The 20,740-nt window shown below is 38.9% G+C and overlaps 3 protein-coding genes across 4 annotated transcripts; 2 read left to right on the forward strand and 1 right to left on the reverse strand.

The window, feature by feature from the left end:
• The first annotated feature begins 1,837 nt into the window (after positions 1-1,837).
• pop5 (POP5 homolog, ribonuclease P/MRP subunit) lies at positions 1,838-4,663 on the forward strand. The gene is made up of 5 exons (XM_079638695.1): positions 1,838-1,915; positions 2,018-2,160; positions 2,487-2,636; positions 2,747-2,830; positions 4,041-4,663. The coding sequence occupies exons 1-5, from the start codon at positions 1,896-1,898 to the stop codon at positions 4,142-4,144; spliced, it is 501 nt and encodes a 166-aa protein (XP_079494821.1). The 5' UTR covers positions 1,838-1,895; the 3' UTR covers positions 4,145-4,663.
• On the forward strand, positions 4,649-20,288 carry rnf10 (ring finger protein 10). 2 transcript variants are annotated; one of them, XM_079638691.1, is made up of 17 exons: positions 4,649-5,226; positions 6,743-6,933; positions 7,112-7,317; positions 8,341-8,431; positions 8,520-8,704; positions 9,801-9,937; positions 10,020-10,177; positions 10,876-11,010; positions 16,677-16,875; positions 16,987-17,120; positions 17,317-17,434; positions 17,776-17,877; positions 18,017-18,154; positions 18,233-18,324; positions 18,478-18,535; positions 18,642-18,809; positions 19,147-20,288. In XM_079638691.1, the coding sequence occupies exons 1-17, from the start codon at positions 5,079-5,081 to the stop codon at positions 19,218-19,220; spliced, it is 2,334 nt and encodes a 777-aa protein (XP_079494817.1). In that variant the 5' UTR covers positions 4,649-5,078; the 3' UTR covers positions 19,221-20,288. The 2 variants fall into 2 exon arrangements, with proteins under 2 accessions (XP_079494817.1, XP_079494816.1); XM_079638690.1 differs by having other exon boundaries at positions 4,689-5,226; positions 18,645-18,809.
• Positions 11,864-16,357, reverse strand: LOC307012256 (uncharacterized protein). Its single transcript, XM_079638689.1, has 2 exons — positions 14,472-16,357; positions 11,864-13,256 (listed from the first exon to the last, which is right to left on the reverse strand). The coding sequence occupies exons 1-2, from the start codon at positions 16,287-16,289 to the stop codon at positions 12,081-12,083; spliced, it is 2,994 nt and encodes a 997-aa protein (XP_079494815.1). The 5' UTR covers positions 16,290-16,357; the 3' UTR covers positions 11,864-12,080.
• Positions 20,289-20,740: the final 452 nt, after the last annotated feature.

Consider the following 20,740-nt stretch of genomic DNA (forward strand, 5'->3'; position numbering starts at 1 on the left):
ATTAATCTTAAGTTATTAAAAATAGTTAGCTAATAAAAATGCAACTGTTCATTGTTATTTCATGTTCATTTAGGTCCATTCAATAAGGCTATTAGATACAACTTTTTGTTTTAATAATCTGTTGGTAAATGTTGTAATTAACAAAGATTAACAAATATAAGTATGCCTAGGCTATTTTTCATTAACTAATGTTCACAAATGCTACCTTATGTAAAGTGGTTAACACTTTATTTGACAGTTTTCTGTTACACATGTTACATGTAGTTACTATATAACTATAAATAATGCACACATGCAACTAACCAAACCAAACCTTCAGCCTATACACTGTAAACAAATGTTTACCTCTCCAAGTCAAACTATTCTACACTCAAAAAATGCTGGGTTGTTTTGGGTCAAATATGGATGAACCCAACCGTTGGGTTAACATTTAAAATTTAAAAATTTAACCCAACGGCTGGGTTTGTCCATATTTGACCCAAATTTGGGTTAAAACGACCCAGCATTTTTTAGAGTGACTGGTCACATCTACATTTTTTAATTGGCCCAAGTGAAATTCTGTAAAATAAATTGAATTAATTGTTGCAATATCTGTTAACATTGGCTCAATGAGAAATAATATGTCAGACTAATTGAAAAATTTAGATGTGACCAGTCACTAGAAAATTTTGACTTGGGGATGTAATTGTTTTTTTACAGTGTAGAAGTATGTAGTTCATTATTATTACTCAGTGCTTAAATGTAAAATTACACACACAGTCACATTAAAATAAAGTGTAACCGTAAAGTGTTAATATAAAAGCATATAGGCTATTCTCTTTCAGAAAAAAAATCAACTTTAATAAACAATAATACAAATTTAAATAGGCTAAATAAAATGTAAATAGATACAATAAATGGGAAATTAAATTTACATGAATAATATGTCAGCCTATATGTGCATTAGTGAATATGATTAAGAACTGCTTTTAAATATCAGCCTGGTTTTTGTAAACTTTCTCTCCAAACATATTATTTAAAGGGATTCCCCCCAAAATTAACATTTTTTTAAAATTACTTACCCATTTTCAAGTTACAAACATGTATGTTTCTTTCTTCTGTTGAACACAAAAGAAGATATTTTAAAAAAAATGTTGCCACAGTTAATGGCACCATTGACTCCATAGGAAAACAAAACTAGGAAGTCATTCTTTAAAACTTTAAAACTTCTTCTTTTGTGTTCATTAGAAGAAAGAAACTCATACGGGTTTGGATTTGGAACAACTTGAGGGTCAATATGGTAAAACAATATATTTTCAAATATATTTCAAAATATACAAAAAATGGCCAAAACATATATTTGCTCAAATATATTTCAGAATATATTTACATAAATATATTTTCTAAAAATAATTTTTTGGCCATTTCTTTTTAAATATATATATTTTTAAAATCCAATAAAAATATATTTTGCCCTGCATATATTTCAGTCCAAGAAAATACATTCACAATGTAACATTTGAATCAAATCTTTATTTGCTGTCTAAAATGTGAATGTAGCCTACTTAAGTATACTGAAGACAAAATTTTCATTTTTGGTTTAACTAACTTATCCCTTTAAGATAGGACGACGAAATGGCGACAACTACCCAAATAGTCCTAACGGTTCTGGTCCTAACTACTAAAAACCTTTAAAATTCTTTCTGTTTTAACTGTAGTGATCTTAAGAAGAACGGTCTTGCCCCATATGATTATTGTGTTACTGTTAAAAATGGCTTATTAAATAATATACATCAGCTATGCTGATGTCAAACTGTCACCCCGCCCCTTTTGACCAACGTGGAATATTATTGGCCAAAAGAAACCCGGAAGCAAAGTGCATTGTTTTCAAAGCCAGTTATGCACGTGTTGGAAATATGGTCCGATTTAAATCGAGGTAATGAAGAAGCAAATAAATAAAAGCAGATATTTTGCTCTTTGTTAGGTTTTGAACTTCTAAACAATTCCGACCTTTCGTTATTCTTTGGACTGTGTGCAGGTATTTGCTATGCGAGGTTTGCTTCTCTGAACGGAGCAATCTGCCACTGTTGGAGGATAAAGCCATTTACCACACACTCCGAGCAGCCGTGAACCGAGCACACGGGGACTACGGATCAGCGCACTTTAACATAGGGGTGATGGGTAAAACACTGGTCTTGTTTTCATGTTGTGCTCATCGTGAATATCTCAACGTATAAGAAGTAGCCTAACTGATCATTGTTTTACGTTACCGTTATTTTAACTCATTACGTTTACATTTATTCATTTAGCAGACGCTTTTATCCAAAGCTACTTACAAATGAGAAACAGTAGAAGCAATTAAACTAGCAGTAGGACAACAGTATGTAAGTGCTATGACCCTTCACAGTACAATCGAACGCAATTTTTTAATTTAGCGACATTGAATTTACTTAGCGCAGCATAACGTCTCGTTACAGAAATGTGAAATCTTTTCAAATGTTCTGTAGTGAAATACCTGAATGCCCACACCGGAGTGGTCCTCATACGATGCAGGAAAGGGCACTATCGACTCATCTGGTCTGCCCTTACTTTCATCACCTGTCTTGAGAACAGAGGCCAGAGGGTGCCGTGCTTCTTCAACTGTTTACATGTTGGAGGTACTGGTCCAAGTTTAGAAGTCTGGATGAAAGCCAACTCCCCAAAATGTCTTTACGTGTATATATTCTTACTGCCACCCATGCCATGTCCTTCCTGATCTCCTCCACAGGGACGATTAGAACATGTCAGAAGTTTCTTGTTAAGTACAATAGACAACAGCTCGACAGAATGCTGCTGGACTGCAAAACAGATGGTAAGTTTCTTTCTACGTTACATTGTTACATTAGAGCCTACAGAAGCCTTACGAGGGAATGTGTAATTATTTTTTCGTGTTTTCTCGACATAATCCATTATCCAACTGCAATTCAATTTCATACCATTACTCTTAGTTTTTCTGTAATTTAATTACAGTAATTGCATTAAATACTTTATAGACTATAGAACAATTCTATATAAAACAGTAGTGGATTTAACATAAAAATGTAATGTCTATGTTAAAATGTATGAGTGGTGAATACATGAGTTGTACGAGTTATCTATTTTAAAACCAGCTAAACAAAATTGCTGCGGATGACACATTTTACATGATCATTTTAACTACGCTTAGGGAGATGATTTAGGATTTTGATGTGTAAATCAAATAATTATAAAACTGAGGTAAAATTATGGAATAGAGAATTCCAAAACTAAGATTAGATTGGTATACTGTAGGTTTTTAATATAATTTAGGTTTATTTCCTAACTTTGTCTTTTGTTATATGTATTGTGTTATGTAAAAGTCCAAATGTTGTGTCCTGGCCGTGTTATAAGTCCAAGTCAAATTTCCCAGAAATGGGACAATAAAGTATATTCAATTTAATTCAATTAATGTAAGCTCCTGGTTAGTTCAAGAATAATGTATTACATTTTCTATTATTTATTTGAATGAATTAAAATAGCAGTTTCATGCCTTGTCAAGTTGGTTGATATGGGATTTAGAAAGAAATTAGTCATAAGTAATGCAATACTTTCTAGAGAGAGTAATTAGTACAGTAATCTAATTGCACGGTTGAAGATGTAATTAGTAGCTAGTAATTCATTACTTTTTTTTGAGTAATTGAATTTACCCAACACTGAAAATAATGATGTGCACAGATAAATCATTTATGATACTGCAATATTTATGTCCGAGTGCACCTTAAAAATTAAGCCATCATCTTTAGAAACAAACTTTGGTTATGTCGAGATTACGAGAAAATTATAGCCAACATGAAATCAAAATGGATTTTTTTTTTCACAAAACCAGTATATTTATTTCTTCTGGAAAAGAGTGTGGCAGATGGCAAACTACATCTCTGGAAGTACTATAAATTAAAAAAAAAAATTCTTATAGTTTGTGATATTTGAGTAGACAAGGGATTTCATACGACTACGGTAGTTTGTGATCATACCATATTCTGTGTTTCTCTTCCCTTCCACAACAGCCGAAAAACAAGAGGTTAGGAGAGCGATCCTGAGCTGTTCCCTGAGTGCTGTCAGAGAGGAGGAAGCTTACGAAGATTCGAGTGATGATAATGAAGAGATCTAACACCCATCATATACAACTTTATGTTTGTTGTGTAGGTCTTAAATGCATCTTTCAACCATGCAGTGACCAGATGTTCTGATATTTTATTTGATACATACAACTAATAGGACATGGTTCATGTGGAGCCCTAACATTTCTGATAATATACAAAAGTTAAAAAAAATTTCGTATGATTTGTAAATTGAGTAGCCTATACCTTTACGTTACTTATATTATTGAAGACTATGAACTCTGGCCATGTGTTGTGTAGGTCACGTCACGTGTACTTTTTCTTATGCACTAACTAAAAAGACAACTGCTGCATTTTTGTTATTAACTCAAAACGGCTGTATTTTTTGTTTCTTTTTCAAATAAACCAAATATTAATAACAACAAATGCTTTGAAAGCGAAACAGAACTCTTCGCTTATAAAAAAAATATGCGAGATTAGATTACACACCCATAGACTGTAAGATTACACCACATTTTGCAGTCTGATGCACCAATGAGAAGCGGCGACTCCGCGCATGCGCAATTCGTAACCCCTGTGAGGCTTATAACCCTCATCCGGGTGTTTACGGTTCCCGTTTGGCGACCCGTCGCCATATGTCTGACTTTATTTAGCTGAAGTAAAATTTGGGTTAAAACCCATTTATTCATCCGTTTTCCTCTTTCGGAGAGCGGCTAACGCCTTGTGGGGCGCAACACTTCCCACGCCAAGGAAAACTGCGCTTTTCAAGGGGCGAGGCCCCGCTTTTTGGGCACTTGTTTTTTTGTGTTAGCGCACAGCTTTTTTTTACTGAGACATTTTGATTGTGTCTCTGTTTTTCTCGGTTTGTCTGTGGTCAAGATGTCGCCGTAATGGAGTCTCCGCGTTTGACAGAAATGAATAAGGGCCTTCGTCGCCTGACCCGCGTTCACAACAACCCGTTGTTCTCCCCGTTTACCCCGTTTAATGCTAAAGAGCTCCGAAGCTCTCTCCCCGGAGTTCGGCCTCAAAATGGAGAAAAACCCAAACGCAAACAACAGCAGCAGCAACACGAAGATCCCGCCCCGTTCTAGCTCTACTGGCTCGACTCCTACTGACTCTAAAGCCAAAACAGGTAACGTTGCAGAATCAGCGTATTATTCACACAAACACGCTTGTCGTGGGAAAGTATTTAACGTTACGTGTTTGGGACTTGCGGCATGGTTTTGTTTGTGTCTGCCGAGATGACGTAGCCACGGCTAGCGATTGGCCCGTTTCTCGAATAAACAATAGAGCAATTCGTAAAATATCAATAAAGCTTAGCATTTAACGTGTCAGAAATTAACTGTTATTCATCAAGAGACAGTAGTTCCTCTAGAATTGTTTTTCAGGTATGTTTGACTTTTTTTGGTAAAATAAATAAATAAAATAAATCCATAGTGAACTAGATAGACCTATGATAGAATATATTAAATATTTTATGTAAATATTAAAATTATACATATATTTAATGAACAATGTTATATACATTTTTGGGAATTCAGTTTGTTTTAGAGAAATGTTAGGTTAGTAGTCAATTGGTCATAAGTTTTGAATCACAACTATTGATATGTTTATTTATCTATATAGAGGAGTGACAGTCACCACCTGTGTTATCAGAACATGAGTATATGTGAGGTGGACTGGATCTATGCACTGGACACCACAATAAATTACATAAACGCATAGACTGAAAGCTGTAAATTCTTGGACAAATGTGGACCTCTGAACCTTTTATGGGATAACGTTACTAGTCAACTAGAGATTGTCAATTATTCTGGTGTCCATCTATATCAGTGAATGTGTATTCACATTTTCACAGTCAACCTAATATAAACTAATGTTAGAATAACACAACATGGGTGGTGTGTGTGTCACTCTCTTATATAGATAAACCAATATCAAAACGAAATTCCCCTGAACTAACCCAACATTTCCAACTGTTTCAAGGAGAATTTTTAGCATTCCCTCAAGGAGGAACATATTTAGGTTTAATGTATCTGCTAACGTTACTCCTCTTAGTAGCAGATCAGATGCATGAGGATCATGGTCAGGATCAGGAAGGATCTATTCTTGTCAGCAGTCCACCACGTGACCAGACGAAAAGCTTCAGTGCTGTATTGCCCTCTAGCTTTTGGACGGACACAAGAAAGCCTCATATCAGAACCAAATCACTGTAGATAACTTAAACCGTGTTGTCTGTTTTAGTTATGAGTATGACAATGTTTTGTTGTGGGCTTGTGAAGCGTATGGGACAGCTGATCTCTGCTGCCGGATGATAAGCTATGGGTGTTTACACCCCCTGCTCTTATCATGTGGTCCTCTCTGAAACACTTTAAAGTGCAGTGTGTGAATGAATTGATTAGCTAAGGCCTGTGTGAATGTTTGCAAAAATATTGAAAAGTGAACGGGTCTTTCATTTTACAAAATGGGCATATATATAATTTCAGCTTGCAGAGGGACGACACGTATGAAATTGTCAATATTGCAATCAAGAAAATTATATTTTCCCTAAAGTTGGTTGAGGCACCCCCTTGACAAGTCAAATGATATGGTCGGGGTAATATATTCATGTATCTTGATGTTTATCTTTCTTTTTCCTGTTCTTTTAGATGGTAAGAATAATGGGGGCTCAAAGCGCTATAGCCGCAAGCGTGAGCCTGCTTTTGCCAAGGCCGAGAGCTTTCCAGGCCCACGTCGCTCCCAGCCACAGAAAAGCAAGAATTTTGACAAGAGACCCCCTCAGAGAGGTGGCGGAGGGGGGCGACAGTATGGCCTCGCTGGTGGTGGGAGAAGAGAAGAGGTGTGTTACAATAAGCCTTTGGATTGCGATTCATTTGTGCTTTCATTAAATTAAGGGCTGTTTTTATGCTTCCTTATTGCATGTTTACATGCTGGTTTGCAGTAATCATGCAGGCTAATGAACTACTAGAAAATATCACAAAGTAAACAAACAGACCTGTTGGGTTCTCTCTCATTAGGTAGCAGAGAACCGCCGGGCAGAGTTTAGCCCGGCTCAGTTCGCTGGACCCAAAAAGATAAGTCTGAACCACCTGCTCAACTTTACGTTTGAGCCACGTGGAGGCCATTTTGGCTCCGGAGGAGATGGCCATTCCTGCTGGGGTCGCCGCAACAAGTGGGGTCACAAGCACAAGCCCTTCAACAAGGAGCTTTTCCTACAGGCCAAGTGAGTACAGCAGAATGTTGCATATTTTTATATCAATTGGTATTAAATCACACGCAACAATATTTAGTGTACCGCAATGTTTATATTAGTATATAGGAAAGCAATAAGGAGCTTTCCTGTAGCTCAAACAGTAGATTGTTGGCACTTGCAACGCCAAGGTCATTCATGGGTTCGGTTTCCAGGGAAAGCAACAACTGATAAGAATGTAAATGTGTACCTTGAAATGCAATGCAATTCGCTTTGAATAAAAGCGGCTGCCAAAATGCTTTCCCTAAATCTAAATGTAGTATCATTATAGTAGTATTAAATCATTTATTAAAGTGGTCATGACTGGAGAAATCAAATTCGCCTTGAGCTTTTGACATATAAGAGATCCTTATGCCATTTAAACATCCTGCAAGCTTTAGAGCTTCAAACATCCTCTTCATTATAAACAAAGCATTTTCTTTAAATTAAGTTCCAAAAACTGCTTGTTTTGATATTGCGGGATTTGTGATGTCACACGTTTTTTTACACTTCACAACATTTGTTAATGATTGCCTCCAGAGCAAGACATCGACAATAGTTATAGATCATCTCACCATAGTAAATTATTTCATAACGCTTTGTCTGTGAATGAAGGTTTTATATGTATAATATTTTCAAAACACAATCTTGCATGTAATTACGAGTGGGTGTTGATGCTGATTTCTATGTAATTACGTTAGTCAGTCATAACAGCGGCTATTTACTGACAAGCCTTAAAGGAGCCGCCCCTTAAAAACTGATCATTTCAGACAAAGGGTCAGAATGAAGGTTGAAAATAATTGTTTTTTTTTGCATATATAAATGTTTTTTTTTGTGCAAAAAAAACTTTAACATTAAACCTGAAGGAACATATTAGAATAAAATAAAAAATCCATGTCATGACCCCTTTTAATGTAGTAGGATTATATTATTTATCTATATTTAGAATTTTTATGTAGGCTAATTATTTATTTAACTACAGTTTTTTTAATTATTTTTCTTCTTTTTGTTGACAAGTTGCCAGTTTGTGGTGATTGACGATCAGGACTATCAAGCACACTTCACTGATCCGGACACTTTGGTGGACTGGGACTGTGTGCAGCAAGTGGTCAGACTTCAGACTTTACTCTTCCTTGTATATGCTGTCAGAGCATTTTCTTCAAATGTTGCTCATGATTTGTTCTTTTTTCACACAGCGCATCTACAGTCATGAGGTGCCGTCTTGTCCGATCTGCCTGTATCCCCCTGTGGCGGCCCACATCACGCGCTGCGGCCACATCTACTGTTGGCCATGCATGTTGCACTACCTCTCTCTGAGTGAGAAGAGTTGGTCCAAGTGCCCCATTTGCTATGAGGACGTGCACAGCGCTGATCTTAAGAGGTTCATACTGAATTGGCAGTTTATAATGCTTGTTTTGTTTTGGTTTAAGGTGCAGTAAGCGATTTCTGAGAAACACTGTTGATATTTGAAATCGACACCCAAACAAACGCACATAATATAACTCTGCATCTGTTTTCAGGCCTTCCTGCTCTCTCATGTCTCTCTAGTGCTGGAAAGCTTTTACAAAAGAGAGAATGGTCAGAGGTATATAATTGGAAAAGGAAAGGTTACAATATGGCAAGAGCTAGGACCCGCTTTAATATTGTAAAATATCAAAGCGGGTCCTAGCTCTTGCCATATTGTAACCTTTCCTTTTCCAATTATATACCTTTGACCATTCCCTCTTTGGTTATATCTCAGCCATCTCTCTTTCTACAAATGTCCCCTTCGCTCACACTCTCCTCCCTCATCATGAGTGGATACAAGAGTGTTATGGTGCTTGGTCTAATAGGTCCGATCCACTTTTTGTTTTTCTTCTATTCACGCAGCTAGGACTGGGTTCAAACACAATTTTTTTTTTCAGCACACACAGAACAGACATCTAGCAAATATTTCCTACATTTTTAACAGCGCTTATCAGAAATCGATTACTCCGCCTTTAATGTAAACATCCTCAAAATCAAACGGTACATAATACATTATATACCATATACATTACCTACTGGTCAAATGTATGGAATCATTAAGATTCTTTAAATTGCTTTTGAAAGAAGTCTCTAATGCTCAACAAGGCTACAATTATTTGAAGACAAATTCAGTAATATTATGAAATATTACAATTTAAAAGTATTATTTTCTATTCTCATTTATTCCTGTAACTGTAAAATTGAATTTTCAGCACCCATTTCTCCAGTCTTCAGTGGCACATAATCCTTTGAAAAAAAAAAAAAATCAAAAAAAAAATCAAATATGCACAATATTAGATTTTATAGTATTTTTGATCAAATAAATGCAGCTTTGTTGAGCATAAGAGATTAATTTAGGATTAGAAATGAATCATGCCAAACTTTTGACCATTAGTGCACATATTTACTCAGTGAACAAATTGTAATGTCTCATTTATGTTGTCAATAAAACCCATCTTGTCAACTTTCAGTGTGGTTGCAATGGAGACCCGTCAGTACGTGTCTGGTAACGTCATCACTATGCGTCTGATGCGGAGAGAGAAGGGATCGCTGGTGGCTCTTCCCAACTCTCAGTGGGTTAAAGTGGAGGAGCCCATTCATTTTGAAGGTGAGGCATTCTGCTGTTTGCATGAGATTGTTGTGGTGATCACTTGAGTGTCTTATTTTACACTTTTTACCATTTTCTGCAGATGTGCATTTGCGCGCATACTCTAAGCTGCTGCTGGCGTCTCAGCCGCAGGTTTTGGGTCTGCTGGCTGAAGAGAGGATGGCTCTCCAATCCCAGCTCAGCCAAGAGAAAGATGACCCACAGGCCTGTTTCATACAGAGCGCCTTACTGCAGCTGCAGGTACACATGCATTCACACCAGCATATGAATGTTGGGTTGGACAAGCTGCTTTGAAACTCAAAACTAGTTAAACAAGTCACACTGCTGTTTTCAAAAGTAGTTGGTATAAGTCACTCAACTCGTTTAGATGTTGACATTTTAAGGTGACAAAAACATGAGTTGTATAATTCGAGGGTTATGCCATTTATGGTATCATTTATTTCAGAAAAACGATGAAAATTTAGGTTGATGGCAGCAAACTTGATTAAGTTTTAAAGTATTAAACTAAATAATGTTTAATAAATTGTTTTATAACACTGAAAATATACAATGTGACATTGTTAAATACCTAAAAAAAGATGATAAACGGAAAAGCTACATGATTTTTTTTTTACTTTGAAAAGTCCCTTTGGATAAAAGCATCTGCCATAAATAAAAATAAAATAAAAATAAGTTACTCAGAAATATCTTAAACTACATTAAAGCCATTTAAGGGGGACAATAACTTGTAATATGTAATTTATTCTTATAAACCATTTATGCTTCATGCTTTTATGAAACTGAATATATACATTGTGACATTTAAAAAGGCTAAACAGCTACACGACTTGGAAAAGTGTTGAGCTGTTTTACATTATTGAAAATTGTTTGATTTTGTGTTACTCTCCAAACACTGCACTCTAACATGTAACCCTCACATTTCATCTCTTAATGAACAGGAGCGGGAAGAGGGTCTTTTGAAGTGTCGCCGTAAGGATGGCTGCTCTGTTGATATGGCGGACATGAGGAAACTGTCTCTATCAGAGCACTTCTCTTCAGAGGTGACTGTGGTCAAGAACCTCACCAACTCCAAGGTCAGTACACACTGTGCTCCTTTCTTTTAGGACTCTGCTGGGCTGCCTCACATGCTCTAGGCTTCAGATTATAAGCTTTCCTGTAGCTCTAACAGTAGAGCGATGCCGCTTGCAATGCCAAGGTCATGGGTTTGATTCTAGGGATGCATAACGATTAATTGCAATTAATCGTTTGCAGAATAAAAGTTTTTGTTTACATCATATGTGTGTGTACTGTGTAAAATAATTATGTATTTATAAATACACACACATGCATGTATATATTTAAAAAATATTCACATGTTTATATACATTTTTATATTTAAATATAATTTATATTATATATAATTATAAATACTTAATATATAAATAGATTTTTTTCTTAATGTATACATGCATGTTTGTATATTTATATATACATATATTTATATATAAAATCAATACAATTTAGCTGGGGATCTCTGATTGAGTTGAGCCAGAATTACCCATTGTGTTCATGTTGTATTGCAAACTTTTTTTACAGTCCTGTTCCCCATTTACATACTATGCACTTATTAGTAATTGCGATAACTGGTTAATAACTAGGTACTAAACTTGAACCTGCCCCTAAACCTCAACCCATGTAGTTGCCTTATATTACCCAGTACTTTTTTAGGTAACTGCACGTACTGTAAAATAGTGCAACCCAAAACACTTTTGCTTTTGTAGGTTTAAGGTGGAAAGGAAAGGTCAACAGTGTAATTATAGATGTTATTACAAACATACTGAAAACAGCCAAAGATACAACGTAGTTCCACAGAAAGTTTTTTTTATTACATCCCTCTTCCAGCAACAAAACGTGAAGACCTCCCCAGTCTCACCAACCCACGTGATCAACACATTCTCACAGACTCTCGCGATAATACATTCCCTCGCACATGAAGTTAACAATCTCCCTCTCTTCTTTAAATAAAAGAAACTAATGAACGGGTGACTTTGACATATAAAACATTGTCACCAAATATGAAATATTTTTAGAACACAGTAACATTTAAGTGAGCTTGAGTACTTAAAAAAAACTGTACCAAGATAAATGCTCAATAGTCCAGATATTACAGTTTCCATACACCCTCATACAGCGCTTTAAGAAGCATAAGTGAGGAAGCACCTTTCTTCGTCAAACAGTCAGCAAGTTGTGACTTGTCTTCTGTGCAACGCACTTCTTTGATTTTGTTAGCATGTAGGAGCTCTTTGACACTGCTTATTTCTAATCTTAGTCTCTTCTCTGTGACCTGTTTAGTAGACTTAAGAGCGTCAAACAGGGAATGGTTATCAGTAACACAAATAAGGGGGAGAGCATTAAGATCAGCTTTACCAGTGGTAAGCTCAGAGTAGAGCATAGCCAAGAACATAGCATTGTCAATGCCATCTGACATGGCAAGGGTTTCTCCTGCCAGCGTGCTTCTTACCACACGTCTGATTTTCTTAGATTGCCAAAACAGAGGAGAGAATTTTCCTGTTTTTTCCATGAGGGCAATTAAAGCCCCTCCCTGTGTACCTCCATCTGGTAGATTGCCCAGTGAAGCATCACTGAAGACCACCAAACTCAAATCATCACTGTTGCCCAAGTGTTGAAACTTAAGTGTGACCTTCTCTGACTTAAGTTTACGGATCACTTTGTTCACTTCATGTATGGACTGAACAGTAGCATTCTTAATGTTGGATGCTAGGCTACATGTGTCAAACATAACATCTGGTCTTGTTTGTTTAGCAACCCACAGAATCTGTCCTATCTTGGACCGGAGTTGTTCTCTTTCTTTCTCGTTTAGTGGAGCCTCTCTCTGTACAGCACGTGCTGCCTGTAAGTGAACTGGTTGTAGGTTTTCAATGTAACTGTGCTGATGCACCTGCACTACACCACCCACAGTAGCAATGTCCATCCCCACGTATGAAAAACTCTCATGCTCTTCACGACCCACATGAAATGCAGATTTAAGTACAGGGATTACATTAGTTACAAAGTGCTCTGAACCTGCCCAAAAAAAATCATCCACATGGCATGCCAGTACTCCTGTCACCTCAGATTGCTCATTCTGCCAAAAAAACACTGCAGGATCAACCCGTGACATTTTACCACCACTGTTCAGCATGAGTTCTTTGACCTTGTTGTACCAGTAGAGGGAAGCGTCTGCAAGTCCATACACGCATTTCTTTAGTTTCCACAACGCATTGTCCACGCCTGCTTCTGGTGGAGGACGAATGTAAAGGTCTCTTGAGAGTTCCATTCCCTGCAAAAAGGCAGACTTAATATCCATAGAATTTACTTTCCATTTGTTTTGACAAATAACAGCTAACAGCAGCCTGAGTGACTCTGATGCACATGTGGGAGAATCTTTCTGTAATTCTTGAATATTGACTTCTTCAAAACCTCTCGCCACAAGGCGAGCTTTGGGAACAATACCATTAGAAGTTTCCTTCAACGTACAGACCCATCTAGTAGAAATACATTTTTGACCCATGTCTGTGACCTCTTCGTAAACATTATTATTTTGCCAGTTTTCAATCTCTTGCTGTTTAGCAGCATCAAAAGAGATGTCTTTGGAAATGAGTACATCAGCATCGGTGTTATCACATTCAGTGAGAAGATCATCAACATGTGACATGTCTAAAGCTTCCTTTTGACCCTCGCTGCCATCTGGTTCAAGATACTGCACATTGTACCAGTTTTTATATTGCCCTTTTGCTTTTCCTGCTCTGCCTAAAACTCTGGCAGTGTGTTTAGTACCATCATCTCTGTTTGTAAATGTTACTGTCTGACCTGTTCTCAGTTTGACACCAGTGGAACCCACTGTATTAGTAGCATCACTCTCTGTCTCATTAATTTGTCTCACGTCTTGTCTATCATCTGTTTCTGTGTTTTCAGGGATTTGCACGTCTCCATTAACACTCGTTTCATCAGCTGAATTCTCTGACACATCTGTGTGTATTACGTTTTCATTTTCTTTACTATTTTCAGGAATATCCGGTAGTACAGGTTTATCCTCATCCTGTGCATTGACTTTATTCAGCCTGGACTGGTGTACTCTGACAAGAATCCCACCATGTCTGATAAACACTACAGAGCTATCCTGACCGATAACTACAGCAGGGCCTTTCCACTCTGTACTGTCTGCTCGTTTGTAGTACACTCTGTCTCCTGTCTCATACTTTTCATCTGTAGGCCTGAGCTGCTTTCGTAAAGCTCTTCTTATTCTTTCTGAGCATTCCACCTCTGTGAAAGCTCTTCTGGAAGCATGCAATGCTGCTAGGTGCTGTCCTACTCTAGTACTCATAGAAGTGCCCTCTAGAGCAGGCAGTTTATCAACCAAAACGGAGGGAAGATTAGGACTGTGACCAAACACAAGCTGATGTGGGCTATAACCATGCACATTAATCATACTGTTTTTGGCCATTAGAGCCCAGTCTAGAGCAGTCTGCCAGCCACACCCGTTTTCCTTTTTCACCTTCAAGAGGATCTCCGTCAGTGTCATGTTGTGTCTCTCCAGCAGCCCGTTGCTCCAAGGACTGTATCCCGCTGTAGTCTTTATCTCAGTGTTGAATTTTTCTGCCATCTCTCTTATCTCCTCATTGTTGAACTCACCACCGTTGTCTGTGTATATGCGTTTGGGGGCACCATGAACACTTATCCACGAGTGAATGAAGGAGTTGACGATCTCCGAGGCTTTCTTTGTTCTCACAATGTTTCCAGCGCTGAAGCGTGTGAAATGGTCGATGATGTGGAGGTACCATACGCCAGGTTCCAGCTCATGTAGATCCATTGCCACCGTCTCATTGTACTCAGAGGCTAAAGGCAAACCAACAGCAGGCCTGGGCTTGGTCCTGCTATATCTTTGACATACCTCACAGTCACGGATGATCTCTTGCAGAATAACTGGACAGTCTTTGTCAGTATTTCCAGAGCTGAGGATGAGCCTCTGCAGCCGGTCTGCGGAGGCGTGGCCAAACTGCTTGTGGAGCTTCAGGAGAACTTTACGCTTCTCTTTTGTAGACATCTCTGCTGTGACGACAAGGATTTCACTTTCATTGGTGTCCGCTTCAGTATTACCATCTCTAATGTCAACACAATAGTGTCCCGAACTAGTGAGCTCAAGAGGCACTGGTTGCTTGAACATAACAACTCTGTCATTCTCCATGTCTAAAACAGTTCCTGCTCTCTTTAGAGACATTTTGCTCAGCAGTAAAGGAATATCAACAGGAACAACTTCCGTTTCAATGTGACATTTTGTTAGACCGATCTTAGCGGGAAGCTTCACCTTTCTATTGGAGTGTACCACCTGACCATCACCAAATCTGAAAGGTCTGCAGCTTAAAGATTCAGTGTGCAGCAGTTTGTTTATTTGGCTTTGGGTCAGGTCTTTCATGTAACTATCCAGCCACTTCTCACCACAAACAGTACGTGTGCATGCAGTGTCAATGATAGCTGATCCCAGTGATTCAGTTAGGAAGATCTCAGAGTCCGTCATGACTTTTGTAAACAGTGTAATGTTACACTCTTCCACATTTTCATCTTCTGCTAGCTTTACTTCATTTCTCCGATGAGGACAGTCTTTGGCCCAATGGTACGTGCTCTGACAAATGACGCATTTTGTTCTCTTACCATATTTGTCGAGTGGGTTTGTACCTTGCTGTGGCTGCCACTGTCTGCTCTGTGACGGGCCGTTGTTCCGTCTGAATTTTCCCGGTTGCCTCTGCTCCGTGAAAAACGCCGCATCTTGAGTCTCGCTGCCGCCGCTTGCTCCACTGGTTCTTCCTCCGAAAATCCGCTTCAACGCTGACTTCATGGATGCGAATGTCAAATCAGTGCACGCTGTTAGTGCTAGCTGCCTACTCTTCTCGTCGAGACAAGCCGTGTCCAGGAGTTTAAACGCTAACACAGCGTCAGGCAGGGTCATGTTGTACTTCTTCATGCGGTTGTATCTCTGCTCAAAGTCTATAATGTAGTCCGTCATGGACACCGCACTGTCTTTGGAAATCGAGTCGAAATGAGAGTATGCTTCATAAGCGCGGTCTTTTTCTTCTCTCAAAAATATCGCGTCCAGCTTAGCTAGCAAGGTTTCCATACCGTCGTCTTTGTTTAGATCGTTCGCGGGTATTTCCAAAGCGGTCTCTCTGGCTCGCCCCTCGAGCCCCAGCACCACCGCGAGTGCCTGCTTTTTCTTGTCCAAGTCCGTAACAAGCCTCCAAATACTAACTTCATTTTTCCAGCACTCGTATGGTCGGGCTTCGTCAAGCTTAGGCGGTACTCTGTAGTTGGAAACCATCCTCTGCTACCATTGAAAACAGCCAAAGATACAACGTAGTTCCACAGAAAGTTTTTTTATTACATCCCTCTTCCAGCAACAAAACGTGAAGACCTCCCCAGTCTCACCAACCCACGTGATCAACACATTCTCACAGACTCTCGCGATAATACATTCCCTCGCACATGAAGTTAACACATACAGCAGAATTACAGCTGTTATTACCTGTAGGTGTTTTTTTCTGATAAAGGTACAATGTAAAACATGCAAGTACACAATAAGTGCATTGTATCAACTGATTCATTTAAATGTTAGTATATAGTAGTTAAAGACACTTAAATTGGAAACTGAATATTGACCAAATATCAGTGCACGTCATTGGGCTTAATGTAGTGTGTCCCACCACAGCCCGTCCTGCAGTATGCCTCAGCTTTTGATGATGAGGTTCAGGAGGCTCACGAGGAGCCGGTGGAAGAGATGACCGCTCGGAGTGTTCCTGAGGTGGCTGAAGAGATGCCTGAAGGGGCTCTGGAGGACAAACCTGTAGAAGAGACCCCTCAGACCAGTCAGACTGCTCATCATGGCCCATATTACTACTTCTATCAAGGTGTGTGTTAGTCTATTTGTAATGAGGCTTTAAATCTCTTTTCCAGTTGTATTGTACACCGTAACTCTGTGTAAGCAATGGAGAGTAAATCTGACTGTTATTTCTCTCTAGCTGAGGATGGTCAGCAGATGTTTCTGCACCCAGTGAACGTGCGCTGTCTGCTGAGAGAGTACGGGAGCCTGGAGAACAGCCCTCAGTCGATCACCGCTACCGTAGTGGAGATTGATGGACACACGGTCTCTGAGGTACACACAGTTTCATACATCTATGACAGTACCGTTTCAGACGACCTCAGTGCCCAGTTAACATCCTGGCATTAAAAATGGTTATTTTTGTGTGTAAAAATAATCTTTTACTAGAGTGAATGAATGTTCCTCTCAAAGGATCAGGATTTAAGTAATGCTACTATGATGAAGTAATTAACACAGCGCTCATTTGTAGGAAATTCGCCGTCGGCATCGTTACCTCTCTCACCTGCCCCTCACGTGTGAGTTCAGCCTATGTGAGCTTAATCTTCAGCCTCCCGTTCTCTCTAAAGAGACCCTGGACAGCTTCGCAGGTACATGCATGCTAAATAATACAACTCCACTATAAAATAAATGCAAGTGTCAAAGAAATATTAAATGAGTCTAGTAAAATTACAATACTCATGTCTTAATTTCTGAACTTGCAAGAGTTTAACCATCTAGCTTTTATTTTGGTGGAAAGCTGCACTTTCTGTGATAACCATGTTTACAAAGTGGAAATGGGAAGCTATTATACTACATATGTCATGATTCTATGTTTTGCCATTCAAGTTTAGGGAAAAATAAATGGTGGTTTATCATGTATTTTGCGTGTTCTACAGATTGAATATTGATTTTTTTTTCTTTTTTTTTTCCGTTTTTGTCTGTCTTGCAGATGACTTGGAGAAACGGAAGCGCCTGAGACAGAAGAAAGCAAGGGATGAAAAGAGAAGGGAGAAGAGGATTGAGATGGAGGAAAACAGGAAACAGGGGAAATGTGAGGATCTAATTCTCTTATTGTGTTTCTGAAGAAACTTTTTTTTGAAATGGACAAAATGTCAGATTTGAACTCTTTTTTTCAGATGTTGTAGTTGGTTTGTCAGGGTGTGATTTATTGAATGTGTTGTGGTGTTCAGATCCAGAGGTGCACATTGGGCTGGAGAACCTTCAGCATTTTCCTGCGTTTGGATCTCCTCCTCAGAGCGGCTCAGGGATGCAGATCCCGGAGTTCCTGCTGGGACCCCCGTCCCCTCTGAGCACCAGCCCTTTATCAGGTATCTCTCTCTCTCACTCTCTCTCTCACCCTGGCCTTCAGTGCTTTCTTTTGTGCTTATTTCCCATATTTATTTCAGATGGAGTGATGTTCCCTAATCTGAGTGAGCACAGTCCGTCTTTGAGTGTCGCCAGTGTGGAAGAGGACTCTCACTGCATGTCCTTCGCTCAGGTTTGCCTAAAGCACTTTCTTTCACGTTTATAACAACAACATAGTCAATTTCGTAGTCATCCCATTGTCTTCATGTAGTGGGAAAATCTGCACTAAAATTCAATTGTAACTAAATTTGAATATAGTAAAAAACTAACATCCTCTCTGGTGTAGATGCTGAAAGATGGGAAAGCCCGTGCGGATGCCGGGCCTAAAAGCATCCCAAAGAAAGGTGAGCCTCCTGTCAACACTTGACCTGACTGATACACTGGTTTCTTGTTGGCTCACTAACTCTAGTTAGCGTAGTTTTGTAGTGACGTGTGTGTTTTCCTCCATAGCAGACATGTTCCTGGCCCCTCCTATGGCAGACAGTGATGGAGAGAGTGACGGCTCGGATCGGGTCCCAGTACCCAGTTTCCAGAACTCCTTCAGTCAGGCCTTCGAGCAGGCTTTGTCTCAGCTGGACAATGGAAATCCAGGCCCAGCATGGGCGTCACCCATCCCTGGTGAGAGAAACATTTATATACACTACTGTTCAAAAAGACACAAACATAATGGGGGTGACTGCCTCAAACTCAAACACGTTTACTTTAAAATACTACTAATAAAACATTTGTTAAACCACAAAAGTGTATAAAATGTCACACATGGACTTCAAATGAATCAGTAAATCCTTTCTTTGAACCAGCTGATGCATTGAAACGAATCATTAAAATGAAACTCCCCTCAACTAGCTCGCTCTGAAACTAAGGAAAAATGAAAGCAGACATTTTTTTTTAACCACAGTTGGTGTTTTCCAAACTTTTTTTTTTTTTCTCACGTTACCTTTCTTTTCTTTTTTAGACGAGAAAGGTGGGAAGAAGAAAAAGAAAAAGCAGAAGCTTCTGTTCAGCACCTCTATGGTTCACACCAAGTAAACACTGAAGTTCGCCCTTCACTCCTGTCACTTTCTTCTGCCTTATTCCTCCCATATGCTTCGGTTTCATTATATCCCACAATAGCAGCTTCCCTCCTTTCACGCCCCAGTTGAACGAGACCCTCTCCAGACGTTCAGTGACCAGCAGGAAGTTCAATAGCAGCAGTGTTTGTACTCGCCATTGACTCAGTATTATAGATCAGTCCCACAGTTCTCCAGCGTCTCTTACAGAAGAGACTGGAACAACAGACTCCTGTAACTTCAGCATATGTGTCCTACAGCATTTAAAGAGCTTCAGATCAGTTCCATTTGACATGGCGCTGTAGTTCAGTGCCGATCCTCCATTATTGTCCAGAAAGTGGATAGAGAAAAAGATCTGGTTGTTGGTTATGGGTTGCAGTGATGTATTTCGGGGGGTCCTGAGGTAGCAGTCAGCCAGCTGTAGAGACGTCCTGCCCCTCCATCATATCTGTGACACCGTTATACTTCAACCATCATGATTTAAATCTTGGGATAAACCTTAGCAATGCTAACAGCAGGAAAAAAAATTTAGGAACCTGGAGTGAGGATTATATGCATTTGATTTATTCTTCCTGTCAGGCACAAAATATGCTGATTGTAACGTGTTCATGCTTGTTTGTTTACACATCACACATTTTTCTCCCTGCTCTTATAGTGAACTTCAGTTTGTACTCAACTTACCAGCTGTTATCATTTGTCTAGCCTGAGAACTGCCTTTCAAAATCCGACACATTAATACATGCAAACGAGAAATCTTTTTTTTTTCTTTTCTGCTGGAATTGCTGAGAACTTAGTGGGTCTTTTTAAGCACTTGACTATTAGAACCTCCAACTATTAGACGGGGTTCAGAGCTGCTCGTGTTCTCTAGATGTTGCTGCGTGTTGAGTGAACAGAATATGTAAAGACAAAGAGAGGCTATATAAAATTTTGTAGAGGGTTATTTTTTTTCCTCTTATTTTCTTTTCTTTTTTTCCTGATGAAACCTGTGGTAAAGAACCATATGCATATAGATTAAGTTGAACGAATAAAGGATTCTTATGCACTGGTATCCTGTTTGTCTTATTTAAACCATTTAATTTCACTCTACAAAAAGATTATGTCTGAGAACATTCGCATGTTTTGGCTTGGATTGTAGTCAAAGATGACACTATAATAAAATTAGTTAAAAAAATTATAGGTTTATGTTTTCATACACTTTATATTGTTTTAATAAATTAAATGTACAGTGCCTTTTACTGAGTGGCTTCCGTCTGGCCACTCGACCACACAGGCCTGATTGGTGGAGTGCTGTAGAGATGGTTCTTCTTCTGGAAGGTTCTCCTCTCTCCAGAGATAAATGCTGGAGCTCAGTCAGGGAGGTGACCAAGAACCCGATGGTCACTCTGACAAAGGCACTTCCCCCCGATCGCTCAGTTTGGCTGGGCGGCCAGCTCTAAGAAGAGTCCTGGTGGTTCAAAACTTCTTCCATTTACGGATGGAGGTCACTGTGCTCATTGGGAC

Source organism: Phoxinus phoxinus, assembly GCF_949152265.1.
Source record: "Phoxinus phoxinus genome assembly, chromosome: 15".
In the NCBI taxonomy this organism is placed as follows: domain Eukaryota; kingdom Metazoa; phylum Chordata; class Actinopteri; order Cypriniformes; family Leuciscidae; genus Phoxinus; species Phoxinus phoxinus.

Excerpts from the sequence above, each read along its gene's own strand:
- pop5 (XM_079638695.1), top strand. The coding sequence starts at position 1,896 with ATGGTCCGATTTAAATCGAG. Across the intron at positions 1,916-2,017 it reads ATGGTCCGATTTAAATCGAG|GTATTTGCTATGCGAGGTTT; the intron begins GTAATGAAGAAG and ends GACTGTGTGCAG. Across the intron at positions 2,831-4,040 it reads GCTGGACTGCAAAACAGATG|CCGAAAAACAAGAGGTTAGG; the intron begins GTAAGTTTCTTT and ends CTTCCACAACAG.
- rnf10 (XM_079638691.1), top strand. The coding sequence starts at position 5,079 with ATGCTAAAGAGCTCCGAAGCTCTCTCCCCGGAGTTCGGCCTCAAAATG. Across the intron at positions 7,318-8,340 it reads GAGCTTTTCCTACAGGCCAA|TTGCCAGTTTGTGGTGATTG; the intron begins GTGAGTACAGCA and ends TTTGTTGACAAG. Across the intron at positions 17,121-17,316 it reads ATGGACACACGGTCTCTGAG|GAAATTCGCCGTCGGCATCG; the intron begins GTACACACAGTT and ends GCTCATTTGTAG.
- LOC307012256 (XM_079638689.1), bottom strand. The coding sequence starts at position 16,289 with ATGGTTTCCAACTACAGAGTACCGCCTAAGCTTGACGAAGCCCGACCA. Across the intron at positions 13,257-14,471 it reads TGACGGAGATCCTCTTGAAG|GGAATGGAACTCTCAAGAGA; the intron begins GTGAAAAAGGAA and ends GCCTTTTTGCAG.